Genomic DNA, 15,685 nt, shown 5'->3' on the forward strand with positions numbered 1-15,685 from the left:
CTGTTAAAGAACAACTTGTGACACTAATAAATAGACAAACATCCAACCAGGGATGATAACACTGTCTGGGAGATGGCAAGTCTCTCTGTAATTTATAGGGGGCATTAGTTTATGTAGAACCCCCAAACACGGCACTCTTTCAAAGATGCTGCTGAGGGAATTCCCAACAGCAAGCAGTTAATGGCTTCAGTCCAGCTAGCTGAAAACACACCACCCAAAATAGCCAAGGCTAATAGGTGTTAATAAGCTCCATTTGATTACTGTGGTTTGAGAGTAATCAATATTGACACTGGATTGCTTTGCGACACAGCATTATTTCTATCCTTTGGGGAAATAAAGTCAGTTTCGTTGTTAATAGGTGAACGTTGCATACAAGACTCAAGCAGTTTACAACCAGTGGAGTCATCAGAAAATCTCAGCTCAATTTTAGATCAGGTTTTACCTCACATTCTCATCATCGCTGCAAGCGTCTGTGATGTTTTACATTGCTTTGAGCAATATTAGAATCCGTACAGTGCAGTCGGAGGCCATTCGGCCCATCGAGTCTGCACCGACTACAATCCCACCCAGGCCCTATCCCCGTAACCCCATGTATTTACCCTGCTAATCCCCCTGACACGAGGATCCATTAAGCACGGCCAATCCACCTAACCCGCACGTCTTTGGATTGTGCGAGGAAACCAGAGCACCCGGAGGAAACCCACGCAGACACGGGGAGAATGTGCAGACTCCACACAGACAGTCACCCAAGCCGGCGCTACGAGGCAGCAGTGCTAACCACCTTGCCGCCCTTATTCCTCATCAACTTATTTCATTACATTACAAACTCTTCCCTTTCACTTCCAAACTATTTCTATTTGTTTCCCTCCAAGGGAGGAGGGAACGAAAGGCAAATGAGGGGCTGCTTTCCCCGATGCCCCTCTTCAAACTCTGGCACCCAGGCACTAGTCAGGTAGAATGCACCTGAAATGAGGGTCATAGATCCTGGTCTCCGTGCGCCCGAACTTGATGGTTTGGCTGATTACTGCGGCCTCTTGTGCATTCCCAGTTCTCATCACCCAAAGGAAACCCACGCAGACACGGGGAGAACGTGCGGACTCCGCACGGGTAGTGACCCAAGTCGGGAATCGAACCCGGGTCCCTGGTGCTGTGAGGCAGCAGTGCTGACCACTGTGTAGAATAAGGGGGCGCACATGTGAGACAGATTTGAGGAAGAGTTCCTTCTCTCAAGAGGGGTGAATCTTTGGAATTCCTTACCCCAGGAAGCTGTGGACGATGAAGCCTTGAACATCTTCAAGGCTGAGATCGATCATTCGGGGAATTAAGGGTTACGGAGATAAGGCAGGAAAGTGGACTTAGTGCGTGTTACATCAGCCATGATCTTATCAAATACCAGGACAGGCTGGAAGGGTTGAGTAGCCTACTCCTGCCCATATTTCTTATGGTCTTATGGTTTTACTTTATAAAGGGCACTACGTAAAAGCAAGTTGTTGTGGATCAACTTTATAATTATCTATAGATGTCATTACACATAAGTGAAGCTTCCCATAAGCTACATGTTTGCTCTGCATACACTTATTTTTTTTGAGGGTCACCAGTCTACATCCATCGAAGGAGACGGAATACACACTGTACGCCGCAGGACTCAAACTTAATCACTTCATTTCTTTGACAGGGGCTGGCTGACCAGCAGAAATGTCAAGTAGCCCCAAAAGTGAAATTGGCTTTGATCAACACTGACGGTGTCCCAACTTAACCTGCAGCATTCCTCGTCACAATGCCTTTCAGCGGAATTTATTTTGGGAGTGCGTTGCCCTGGCAACCTGCACATGAGGTGGTTTTATATTCGCATCTTGGGACCCAACCACCCCGAACCCTTCGACGAGAACAGAAAATGCTGCCAATATTCAGCCGGCCGGGCAGCATTGGCGGAGCGGGAAACAGAGTTAATGGGCTGGATTTTACTGCCACGACCAATCCCCGAGCACCACCACCCCCCCCACCCCTCCGCCCCCCCCCCCCCAACCCAGGCAGGCATGTTTTTGGTGGGGGCTCATGTGGCTTTGCAAGTCTATCCACCATCCACAAGGCAGGAATCAGGAGTGTGATGGAATACTCCCCACTTGCCTGGATGGGTGCAGCTCCAACAACACTCAAGAAGCTCGACACCATCCAGAACAGAGCAGCCCGCTTGATTGGCACCACATCCACAAACATCCACTCCCTCCACCACCGACGCTCAGTAGCAGCAGTGGGTACTATCTACAAGATGCACTGCAGCAATTCACCAAAGATCCTTAGACAGCACCTTCCAAACCCACAACGACTTCCATCTAGAAGGACAAGGGCAGCAGATACATGGGAACACCACCACCTGCAAGTTCCCCTCCAAGCCACTCGCCATTCTGATTTGGAAATATATCGCCGTTCCTTCGCAGTCGCTGGGTCAAAATCCTCCCGAACGGCATTGTGGGACAACCCACAGAATATGGACTGCAGTGATTCAAGAAGGCAGCTCAACACCACCTTCTCAAGGGTGACTGGGGATGGGCAATAAATGCTGGCCTATCCAGTCATGCCCATGTCCCGCGAATGAATTAAAAATGTAAAATAAGTCAGGTGCCAATTATTGACCACTTACGAACCTCAATTCACCTACGCTGCCAGAATACTGGGCAGCGCAAGGCGGGCAAGTGTGGTCTGGCCTCCTCCCACACTCCAAAGATGTCCATTTTAGGTCTCCTAAAATGTGTAAATTAGGGGGATTAGTGAGATAAACGTGTGGGGTTACAGGGACAGGACAGGGGTGGACCTGGATAAGGTTCTCTGAGTCTGCACTGAAATGGGCCGAATGACCTCCTTTTGCATTGTAAGGATTCTATGATCTAGTAGGATTAAGGGAACCGAAATTGCCAAATTCTTGTTTCGATTTGACTGTTGCAATAAGTTAATAGACTTTGAGACAGACAAGTGTTTCCTCCTTGTGAGACTTTCAAAGATAATAAGAATAGGTGTAGCTAGGATGAGACTGTACATATCCGTGAGTTCAACATGAATGACATCCATTGCTAAAAGTTACTCATCTTGAGGGCTAATATTGGATTAAACACGAGTTGCGGAAGAATAGGCAGTGGGAACCACTTCAGCTGAGTGCAGCCAGCACTCCATAAGAAGAGGCAGATCTGCATTTTGTGAAACGCTAAATAAGTTTAAAAAAAACTGAAATACTGCAGTGGCTGGAAATCCGAAATAAAAGCACAAAATGCTGGAAATACTCAGCAGGTCAGGCAGCATCCGCGGGGAGAGAAGCAGAGTTAACGGACGGAATTTTCCCGTCCCACCCACCACGGGAATTGTAGCGAGCGGGACACCGACTATGCAAAGGTCAGTTGATCTAGGGCGAGATCTTCCAGTCTTAGGGTGAGCGCGGCCGGAAAATCCAACCCAACGTTTCAGGCCTATGAAGAATGGAAGATCTAAGACTGACTGCGGATTCACTATTGCAATAACTCCATGGAGCGAAAGTCCCCTCACCAAGTTACTTTATTTACACCATACATCTGTACACAGCCAGCTCTCCAGTTGCTCCCTGCTGAATGCAGGCAGGGAGTCTGACACACCTGCTTTAAACATGAAGCTCCCTGATTTAACCATCAAGACTCATCAGGTATCTCTTCTAAGGTACCAACAGATCAAACTAACTCAAATTAACTTAAGGAGTTCATACTCTAGCAAGCCAACCTCATTAGCCTGGCTGAAGTCATCACAACTATCACTTAGCATACACTCCTGTCTGGCAATAAGTCGCCTGGAATGTTAGACTCCTACTATTGGGATTCACTGGAAAATGGCCATGTTGAACTAGTGCTATCGATTGTGCTAATGCTCGGGATGTATCCACCAAAGAAACCAAACTTCCTTTCCAATTTGCAGGTACAATAAGTGAGAGCTCTGGTTAAGAGGTATTAATGATATGCTATAGCTTTACACATGTTAAGAGCAATTCTAATTGTTGAGATTGACTCACCACACCATTCATCGACCCAGGCAAAGGCTTGTCGATGGCCAATTAGTAAAATATCCCTGATAACCTAAGACAAGAGGACAAAAAAAAGCAAGATTGAAATCAGTTCCTTCTTCGTTTAACCTTCGGAACAATGCTGGTAAACAATCACGGACAACAGTTTTCATAGAAGCCCTACTGTGCACAGAGAGGCCATTCAGCCCATCGAGACTGCACCCAACAATCATCTCACCCAGGACCTATCCCCAAATATTTACCCTGCTAAACCCCCTGACACGAAGGAATTTAGCCAATCAACCTCACCCGCACATCTTTGGGGTGTGGGAGGAAACCGGAGCACCCGGAGGAAACCCACGCAGACACGGGGTAGAACATGCAGACTCCACACAGACGGTCACCCGAGGCCGGAATTGAACCCAAGTCCCGAGCGCCGTGTGGCAGCTGTGCTAACCACTGTGCCACCATGCCGCCCCTTTTACTTGGCTGAACATTGCTCTGTATTCCGTTTATCAATTAAAGATATCAACACATAACTTACTTCTGATTCATCTCAGTCTAATCTTTGAAAAGCTCATTATTCACAGAGAATGAAAAATAATGGAATAATCCCACCCCTTTCATTTCATTGCTCAGACATCCTTACTGGACCAAGTTTATTCCCACTTTAGGAGTTCAGCACCATCCAGGGCAAAGCAGCCTCGCTTGATCAGCACCCCACCCTGCCAGTTTAAACCTTCACTCCCTCCATCGCCAGTGCGCAGTGGGTACGATCTACAGGATGTATTGCAAAAACTCGCCAATCCTCCTTCGACAGCACCTTCCAAACCTGTGGAGCTGTGACCTCTGCTACCGAGAAGGACAAGGGCAACAGACCAATGGGGGACATCACCATCTACAAGTTCCCCTCTGAATCACCCACCATCCTGACTTTGAACACTGCCTCTGTTGTTTCACTGTCAACCATCCCTAACAGCACGGTGGATGCATCTACACCAGGTAGACTGTAGCGGTACAAGGTGGCGGCTCACCAACATCATCTCAGGGGCAATTAGGGATGGGCAACAAATGCTGACATTGCCAATGGTGCTCACATTCCATGAAGAAATAAGGAAAAAAAAATGCATTTTCCTCTCCTAACGCATGGAATCTCCCAACGAGAACTCTCCTTTGCTTGGAAAATAAATGGAATTTCAGACCAAATATTTCCCAGCAGCCGACAGCAGTGCTGCGCTCTCCGTGATTCAAAATCTTTGCAGATTTTTGTTTATTCATTCATGGGACATGGGCCAGCTTTATAGCCCATCCCTCATTGCCCTTGCACTGAGTGGCTTGCTGGGCCATTTCAGAGGGCAATTGAAAGCCAACCACATTGCTCTGGAGTCACATGTAGGCCAGACCAGGTAAGGGCGGCAGATTTCTTTCCCTAAAGGGACATTAGTGAACCAGATAGACTTTTCCTACAATTGACAATGGTTTCATGGTCATCAGTAGAACATAGAAAAGCTACAGCACAAAAAAGGCCCTTCGGCCCACAAGTTGCGCCGAACATGTCCCTACCTACTAGGCTTACCTATAACCCTCTATCTTACTAACTTCCATGAACTTATCCAAAAGTCTCTTAAAAGACCCTATCGAATCCGCCTCCACCACCACTACCGGCAGCCGATTCCACGCACCCACCACCCTCTGAGTGAAAAACTTACCCCTAACATCTCCTCTGTACCTACTCCCCAGCACCCTAAACCTGTGACCTCTTGTGGCAACCATTTCAGCCCTGGGTAAAAGCCTCTGAGAATCCACTCTACCAATACCTCTTAACATCTTATACACCTCTATCAGGTCACCTCTCATCCTTCGCTTCTCCAAAGAGAAAAGCCCTAGCTCTCTCAGCCTATCCTCATAAGGCATGCCACCTAATCCAGGCAACATCCTTGTAAATCTCCTCTGCACCCTTTCTATGGCTTCCACATCCTTTCTGTAATGAGGCGACCAGAACTGAGCACAGTACTCCAGATTCTTAATTCCAGATATTTTTTATTGAATTCAAATTCCACCATCTGCCGTGGCGGGATTAGAACCCAGGTCCCCAGAACATGAGTTTCTGGATTAATAGTCCCTATGAACGGTATGTTTTGTCTGTATAGTGCACAAGAAACAATACTTTTTACTGTATGCTAATACATGTGACAATAATAAATCAAATAGGAGTACAATATAAAGGGAAAGACTCTTAGTACGGTAGAAGATCAGAAGGACCTTGGGGTCCGGTTCCATAGGACTCTGAAATCGGCCCCGCAGGTGGAGGAGGTGGTTAAGAAGGCGTATGGTGTGCTGGCCTTTATCAATCAAGGGATTGAGTTTAGGAGTCCGGGGATAATGATGCAGCTATATAAGACCCTCGTCAGACCCCACTTGGAGTACTGTGCTCAGTTCTGGTCGCCTCACTATAGGAAGGATGTGGAAAAGATTGAAAGGGTGCAGAGGAGATTTACAAGGATGTTGCCTGGATTGAGTGGCATGCCTTATGAGGATAGGCTGAGGGAGCTCGGTCTTTTCTCCTTGGAAAGACGAAGGATGAGAGGAGACCTAATAGAGGTGTATGAGATGTTGAGAGGCATAGATCGGGTGGACTCTCAGAGGCTTTTTCCCAGGGTGGAAATGTCTGCTACAAGAGGACACAGGTTTAAGGTGCTGGGGGGTAGGTACAGGGGAGATGTAAGGGGTAAGTTTTTCACACAGAGGGTGGTGGGCGAGTGGAATCGGCTGCCGTCAGGGGTGGTGGAGGCGAACTCAATAGGGTATTTTAAGAGACTCCTGGATGAGTACATGGAGCTTAATAGGATGGAGGGTTATAGGTAGGTCTAGAAAGTAGGGATGTGTTCGGCACAACTTGTGGGCTGAAGGGCCTGTTTGTGCTGTAGTTTTTCTATGTTCTATTTCAAATCAAATCTAGCGATAATACACAAGGCTATCACCTCCCCTACTAGCCCTCATATCTTCTTATGTGACGGCGTCATTTTTGGTTTGATAATGCTTCTGTGAAGAAGCTCGGGATGCTTTACCATGTTAAAGGCGCTACACAAATGCATATGGTTGTTGTACTGCAGACAAAGGCCGGTGTTACAATGTGCGCCGGGCAATCTCACGGTGCCGCCTGTGAAACATTGCCGTATTTCCCTCCGACTATTTGAACAATGCCAACAAGGTATCGCATTATTAATAAATCTGTTGTGCTTGTGGAGTGTGCCGCTGCCAGATCCTGCCTGGCTGGATGAGCGATGGCCGGGGTGTTCGATGCCCAGTCCTCGGCTCCCAGCTTTCATCTGTAAATATCCTGCCCCTCACGCCAGGCAACCACCCGAAACAAAGGGAGGAGAAAATATCGCAGGCAGCTCGGTTCTGTGACGTGCAAACTGCTCGTGTGGTCCAGCTGCCTCTCATTAATCAGGATGTTGCTATCTGTGTGAAGGGTGTTATTTATACCTGTCAACAGGGCTTCAGCTAGGTTCAAACTTTACGATCTGCTGCGTTCAGCTTTCCTGGAACTTGAGGAGAGTTTAAGGAAACTACTGAAACGCCAAAGAGTAGAAAATGCATCAACGTTCACTAAGGAAATTTGGCATGTCCGCTACGACTCTCACCAACTTTTACAGATGCACCATAGAAAGCATTCTTTCTGGTTGTATCACAGCTTGGTATGGCTCCTGCTCTGCCCAAGACCGCAAGGAACTACAAAGAGTCGTGAATGAAACCCAGCCCATCACTCAAACCAGCCTCCCATCCATCTACACTTCCCGCTGCTTCGGAAAAGCAGCCAGCATAACTAAGGATCTCACGCACTCCAGATATACTCTTTTCCACCTTCTTCCGTTGGGAAAAAGATACAGAAGTCTGAAGTCACGTACCAACTGACTCAAGAACAGCTTCTTCCCTGCTGCCCTCAGACTCTTGAATGGACCTACCTTGCATTAAGTTGATCTTTCTCTACATCCTAGCTAAGACTGTAACACTACATTCTGCACCCTCTCCTTTCCTTCTCTACGAACGGTATGCTTTCTCTGTATAGCGCGCAAGAAACAATACTTTTCGCTGTATACTAATACATGTGACAATAATAAATCAAATCAAATATTTCATGGGGGAGGTGGTAGCGTAGTGGTATTCTCGCTGGACTAGTAATCCAGGGACCCAGGGCAATGCTCTGGGGACCGGGGTTCAAATCCCGCCACGGCAGAAGGTGGAATCTGAAATCAAAATAAATCTGGAATTAAGAATCCACTGATGATCATGAAACCATTGTCGATTGTCGGGAAAACCCATCTGGTTCACTAATGTCCTTTAGGGAAGGAAATCTGCCGTCCTTACCCGGTCTGGCCTACATGTGACTCCAGAGCCACAGCAATGTGGTTGACTCTCAAATGCCCCTCTGAAATGGAGGGCAGTAAATGCTGGCCCAGCCAGTGAAATCAGGCAGGATTTTTCCAAAGGGAGGAATCAGCAGGGAATGCATTCCCGGTGAACACAGCAGCTCCAGAGTTGTTCGACACCCTGGGAAAAATTGACTCGACACGGGACCTCCAGCACTCACTCACTCAGGTGGACATCCCGCCTCAGAGAGCAGCTTCATAGACTCAGCAGCGCCAGCAGCCGCAGTGGCCAGAACTGGAATTGCTGCTAAGTCTCCAGAACCCAGGACCAGGTTAGTGCAGGGGTTTTCCAACGGAGAGGGGAGGCAAGACACAGGGGAGGGGTGGGGAGAGGCGGTTGGGAGGGTCTTTATGGAGAGGTTGGTGGGGACAAGGACTACCTGCTGGTGCCAGGCGTTGTGGGCATGGCCACCCATTATAGAAAAGGGGGCCCAAGGGGGAGGTGACCCTTCTTTCCCACTCCCCCCGCCCCCCTCCCCCCCGTGCCTACTATCCTCCTAGACTGTATAGCTCACAGGTTTGGAAGATGCTTTCAGAGGATCTTGTGGATGGTACACACTGCTCTCACTGCACATCAGCGATGGAGGGGGAGAATGTTTAAGGTGGATAGGATTCTACTCAAGGGAGCTCCTTTGTTCTGGATGCTGTCGAACCTCTTGAGTGTTGTTGGAGCTGCAACTCATCCAGGCAAGAGGAGAGTGTTCCACCACACTCCGGGCTTGTGCCGTGTAGATGGTGGACAGACTTTGGTGAGTCAGGAGGCGAGTTCCTCGCCACAGAATTCCTCGTCTCTGACCTGCCACAATATTTATATGGCTGGCCCAGTTCAGTTTCTGGCCAATGATAACCCGATTCAGTGATGGAAACACCGTTGAACACGAAAGGGGGTTAATTAAAATCCCGCTTGTTGAAAATGTCCATCTCTAGGCACTTCCGTGGCACGAATATCACTCATAGAATCATAGAATCCCTACAGTGCAGGAGGAGGCCATTCGGCCCATCGAGTCAGTCCAACCCTGAACGTTGTCCAGCAGTGTTTCTGTATCTGAGGACTCTCAAATGGCACTGGACACTGTGCTCACAACCTCGTAACTTCCTTCAGCTCTGAAGAGAGATCAGTGTGCCCTGCAATGCTAACTCTGATCTTTCTCTCCGCAAATGCTGCCTGACCCCAGTCTTTCCGGCATTTTCAGCCTTCATTTCAGACCTCCGGCATCCACAGAATTTTATTTTGGATTATGAATTCATGTAGTAATTAGCAGCAGGGCATCTGGTGCATTACAACGCTATTTTTGCACAGCGACAAAGTGCTGCAGTTCCAAGTGTGAATGTTTTAAATAGAATTAAAGTCAGATGGGTTGAAATGATGATAACTTCCCGAAATGAAGTAATTATTTTTGAAAAAGAGGAACTGAACTGTGAGCGGAGGGCAAAAACGGATTTTTAGTTCCTGAGCTCATAGAGTCATCATAGAAACCCTACGGTGCAGAAAGAGACCATCTGGCCCATCGAGTCTGCACCGACCACAATCCCACCCAGGCCCTACCCCCATATCCCTATACATTTACCCGCTAATCCCTCTAACCTACGCATCTCAGGACACTAAGGGGCAATTTTAGCAGGGCCAATCAACCTAACCGGCACATCTTTGGACTGTGGGAGGAAACCGGAGCACCCGGAGGAAACCCACGCAGACACGAGGAGAATGTACAAACTCCACACCGACAGTGACCCGAGCCGGGAATCGAACCCAGGTCCTCGAGATGTGAAGCAGCAGTGCTAACCACTGTGCTACCGTGCCGCCCGGAAGAAAAAAATTTGATGATTGCAAGTAAAGGGCTGATGAATAACCAGGATGAAGATAAGTATGGCACAATGACACTAAATGGACAGTTTGTCAATCCCTGTAAGAACAAAGAAAGAACAAAGAAAATTACAGCACAGGAACAGGCCCTTCGGCCCTCCAAGCCTGCACCGACCATGCTGCCCGACTTAACTAAAACCCCCTACCCTTCCGGGGACCATATCCCTCTATTCCCATCCCACTTATGTCTTTGTCAAGACGCCCCTTGAAACTCACTATCGTATCTGCTTCCACTACCTCCCCCGGCAGCGAGTTCCAGGCATCCTCCACCCTCTGTGTGAAAAACGTGCCTCGTACATCTCCTTTAAACCTTGCCCCTCAACCTTTTTGAGTGCTGTTGGAGCTGCAACTCATCCAGGCAAGAGGAGAGTGTTCCATCACACTCCAGACTTGTAGATGGTGGACAGACTTGGGTGAGTCAGGAGGCGAGTTCCTCGCCATCGAATTCCTAGTCTCTGATGTGCCACAATATTTATATGGCTGGCCCAGTTCAGTTTCTGGTCAATGATAACCCGATTCAGTGATGGAAACACTGTTGAAAATGAAAGGGGATTAATTAAAGTCCCCCTAGTAATTGACTCTTCCACCCTGGGAAAAAGCTTCTGACTATCCACTCTGTCCATGCCCCTCATAATCTTGTAGACTTCTATCAGGTCACCCCTCAACCTCCGTCGTTCCAATGAGAATAACCAAGTTTCTCCAGCCTCTCCTCATAGCTAATGCCCTCCAGACCAGGCAACATCCTGGTAAATCTTTTCTGTACCCTCTCCAAAGCCTCCACATCCTTCTGGTAGTGTGGTAGAGTTTATCTTCATTGCAAAATGGAAAGGGTCTTTTAATGGACCAAGAGAGAGTTTCCAAAGTGAGTCCAGGTTCAGAATCTGGCAAAAACTATACTTTTAACTTTTGAACCATGACTTCCATCTGCATATCCAAGTGTTTTAAATGGGAGTTTCTGCCCTGACCACAGCTTCTGGCAGAGAGTTCCAGACCCCCACAATCTTTTGGGTGAAAAAGGTTTCCCCTCAACTCCGCTCTATCCCTTCGATTAATTACTTTATATCTTCACTCACTGATCCTGCAGTTAACAGAAATCGGCACTCGCCATTCACTCTCTGGAAGTCCTTGCTGATCTTTTGTATCTCAATTGAATCATAGAATCCTACAGTGCAGAAGGAGACCATTCGGCCCATCGAGCCTGCACCTGATAACCCCACCCAGGCTCTATCCTCGTAACCCCACATATTTACCTGCTAGTAAAAACTGTAAAACATACTTTTTCCAATTTAAAACAAAAGATTTAGTATTCACCAAAGCAAATCCAATCACTGGGCATCATACATGGGCATCGCTGGCTGGTCAGCATTTATTGTCCTTCCCTGGTTGCCTGAGGGCAGTTGAGAGTCAACATTGCTGTGGCTCTGGAGTCACATGTAGGCCAGACCAAGTAAGAATGGCAGATTTCCTTCCCTAAAGGACATTACTGAACCAGATGGGTTTTTCAGACAATCGACAATGGTTTCATGGTCATCAGTCGATTCTTAATTCCAGATATTTTTTATTGAATTCAAATTCCACCATCTGGCGCGGTGGGATTCGAACCCGGGTCTCCAGAACATTAGCCGAGTTTCTGGGTTAATAGTCTAGTGATAATGCCACTGGGCCATCACCTCCCCCTGTCGATAGTCACATTTTGGGTTGTATTTACTGGAGGGGACAGGAGTCTTGCCAAAGTGCACAGCCAGCGAGAGATCCACGTTACCTCTTTTAGGGAGGGTTTGGTATACACTGTACAACTCAGGCACTTAACTGGACAGTGGCTTACCACGGGATCAAGGACCCTGGGAGCAGACGTTTCGCCCCCCCCACCCCCCAAGAGCTGCCAACCAATCAGAGGCTGACAGCTCTACCAGGTGGCAGCAGTGCCACCTGAAAGGTGGTGGCTGCTGCTGGTACAATGCCCACCTGAGATCCAGGAACGCCAATGGACCCAGGCCATCGGTGAATGATGGCGGGAGGGGTGGATCACAGGGGAGGTGAAGGGTGGGAGTCAGCAGCTAGGGCAAGGGGGTGGCTCTCAAGAACCCAATGGCCAACACTGAATCCCTCAGTCAGGCAGTGACTGCCTTTGAATGAGGGATCTTCCAGAGGAAACGCAAGCAACCCCACCTCATACCCAAGGGTGACAGGATAAGGTGATGGCCGAGTGGTATCATCGCTGGACTGTTAATCCAAAAGCTCAGCTAATGTTCTGGGGACCCGGGTTCGAATCCCGCCATGGCAGATGGTGGAATTTCAATTCAATAAAAAAAAATCTGGAATTGTGAATCAACTGATGACCATGAAAGCATTGTTGATTGTCAGAAAAAACCCATCTGGTTCCTTAATGTCCTTTAGGGAAGGAAATCTGCCGTCCTTACCTGGTCTGGCCAACATGTGACTCCAGAGCCACAGCAATGTGGTTGACTCTCAACTGCCCTCCAAGGGTAACTAGGGATGGGCAATAAATGCTGGTCAGCCAGCGATGCCCATGTCCCATGAATGAATTAGAATTAAAGAAGTCCTTGTAGCTGGCATTAATTTCCCACCTTCCCACTGCGGACTTAGTCGGGACAAGAGACAGGAAGATGGCCTCCATCTTCCACCTTCCTGTCGGATTAAATGTCTTCCCCACTGCCAAACTCATCCCAGGAGAGCGCATTAAATTTCGCCCTTTATTTCCAATCGGTGTAATGTATGATATCTTCCAGGAGGGGCTCAGCATGGGTTCTTGGACATAAGTTACCCTTCTCCATAGAAAGTGTCTCTATTCAGAATCAGAGTCATCCTGTTAACATCGAGTTTACACACTTCACACAATACAAGTGTCATTACTGCACTGAGATTATTAACCATCAGTCTCTCCTTCGGAGGTATGGGTGCTTAAAATCCTTTTCAAGTTCACTCATTTGCAACCCGCATAACTAAAGTTAAAGTTTAATTTATTTATTAGTCTCAGTAGAAGGCTTACGTTAACACTGCAATGAAGTTACTGTGAAAATCCCCTAGTCGCCGCACTCCGGCGCTTGTTCGGATACACTGAGGGAGAATTTAGCATGGCCAATGCACCTAACCAGCACGTCTTTCGGACTGTGGGAGGAAACCAGAGCACCCGGAGGAAACCCACGCAGACACGGGGAGAACGTGCAAACTCCACACAGACAGTGACCCAAGTCAAGAATCGAACCCGGGTCCCTGGTGCTGTGAGGCAGCAGTGCTAACCACTGTGCCACCCACCCTGCATTCTAAATCTCCCCTCAGCATTCTCTAATCCAAAAGAACCCCAGTCTCTCAATATTTCCTCACAGCTAAAAAGTTCTCCCATTACTGGCAGCATCCTTGTGAATCTCCTCTGTGCTCACTCGCGTGCAGTCACATCACTCCTGGAGTGCAGTGAACAGAACTGTACACAATACTCGCGCTACAGGCTAACCAGTGCTTTATACAGTTTGGGCATTACTGCTCTGTTCTTTATACTCCGCACCTCACTCAGTAATGGGAATTAGCCAACATGCCTTCTCAACTACTTCACAAACTTGACCTTCTGCCTTCAGAGGTCTGTGGGCTTCAACACTTACATCTCTCTATTCCTGTATACCTCTCAATATCCTATTGTATATTCCCTTGATGTATCAGGGGCGTCTGAGGTCTCTGGGTCTGTACTCGATGGAGTTTAGGAGAATGAGGGGGGGCGGAATCTCAATGAAATTTACAAAATACTGAAAGGCCTGGATAGAGTGGACGTGGGGAAGATGTTTGCATTAGTCAGCGAGATTACAGATGTGTGGGGTTAGGTCGATTGGCCAGGCTAAATTGTCCCTGAGTGTCAGGGGGATTATTCAGATAAATACATGAGGTTAGGGGGATAGGGTGGGATTGTTGATGGTACAGACTCGATAGGCCGAATGGCCTCCTTCTGCGCTGTGGGATTCTATGACTAGGATCCGAGGGCACAGCCTCAGAATAAAGACCCTTTAGAACCGAGATGAGGAGGAATTTCTTCAGCCAGAGGGTGGTGAATCTATGGAATTCATTGCCACAAAGGGCTGTGGAGGCCAGGTCATTGAGTGTCTTTAAGACAGAGATAGATAGGTTCTTGATTGGCAAGGGGAATCAAAGGTTACGGGGAAAAGGCAGGAGAATGGGGTGGAGCGGACTTGATGGGATGAATGGTCTAATTCTGTTCCTATATCATAGAATCCCTACAGTGCAGAAGGAGGCCATTCGGTCCATTGAGTCTGTATCGACCACAATCTCACCCAGGGCTTATTCCCGTAACCCCATGCATTTACCTGCTAGTCCCCCTGACATTAAGGGGCAATTTAGCACGGCCAATCAACCTAACCTACACATCTTTGGAGTGTGGTAGGAAACCGGAGCACCCGGAGGAAACCCATGCAGATACGGCGAGAACGTGCAAACTCCACACAGACGGTGACCAGGCCGGAATTGAACCTGGACCCCTGGGGCGCTGAGGCATATATGGACCATATGATCTTATGGTCTATGGTCTTTGTCTTGTTTGCCTTCAGTAAATGAATTACCTCCAATTCCCCCACAAGGGGACATCGGGATGTGAGTAAGGGGCTTAAGGGAGAAAGTCTTACAGTTGACACTATCCTTAATCAGCTGAAGGACAAGACTGACCTCCCCAACCCCCCCTTCAATCAAAGCATGTGATACGGATATCCTGTGGACCTTCTGCTGAGAGATGGGTTGCCGGAGAAGGCAGGATCATGATGGAAGTGAGCCGGATGAGCTTTGAAAGGTTCCAGTTGCCAATAGCGACGGACTGAATGGAATTGTTAGCACACACGCCTTCCTCGCGAGTGTCACTTTGAAAAGAAGTCCTTCAAAGATGCCGGAAGGTCAGCACTCAGTTCGTTCCTTATTTTGCTGCCAAAACCTGCGGCATTAAACCAGCAACCGTTCTCCAGGAAGCTTTTGCCTTGTGTCATCCAGCACCTCATCCTGTTTCTCATCACTCGTATACGCAGAAGCCATGAGGGCCACCACAGCTGAGTTTGATCTTGGCTTCACTTGGAGTGGGGAGGGGTGAGTCATTCTATCCTGATTTGCCGGGGAAGGAAATCCGGGGTTTGAATGGAATGTTGGTTTTACTCCCTGTCCGGTAATAAACTCTTGTGAAGTTGAACAGGGTGGAAGGAAGCCACATTTCATCCAAACTCCAAAAAAAAAATGTCAAAGAACTTGACCTCGCTCCTTCAAAATCGCTCTCCTTTGGCCTCTAACCTTGCGTGTTCTTTCATGGGGATTGGCAGTAACCCTGCTTCCTTCCTAACGCGGAGCGCGGGATGGGACGGGACGGGG

General features: G+C 48.1%; 1 protein-coding gene across 2 annotated transcripts in view; it reads right to left on the reverse strand.

The window, feature by feature from the left end:
- The window catches only part of LOC144510829 (cytoplasmic phosphatidylinositol transfer protein 1-like), a 232,938-nt gene that overhangs the window by 51,147 nt on the left and 166,106 nt on the right, over positions 1–15,685 (reverse strand). For both annotated transcript variants that reach the window (XM_078240774.1, XM_078240775.1), the window contains one exon: positions 4,028–4,091. In XM_078240774.1, coding sequence (XP_078096900.1) covers positions 4,028–4,091 — 64 coding nt within the window. The remainder of the gene's footprint in view (positions 1–4,027; positions 4,092–15,685) is intronic.

Source organism: Mustelus asterias, chromosome 23, assembly GCF_964213995.1.
Source record: "Mustelus asterias chromosome 23, sMusAst1.hap1.1, whole genome shotgun sequence".
NCBI classification, from domain to species: domain Eukaryota; kingdom Metazoa; phylum Chordata; class Chondrichthyes; order Carcharhiniformes; family Triakidae; genus Mustelus; species Mustelus asterias.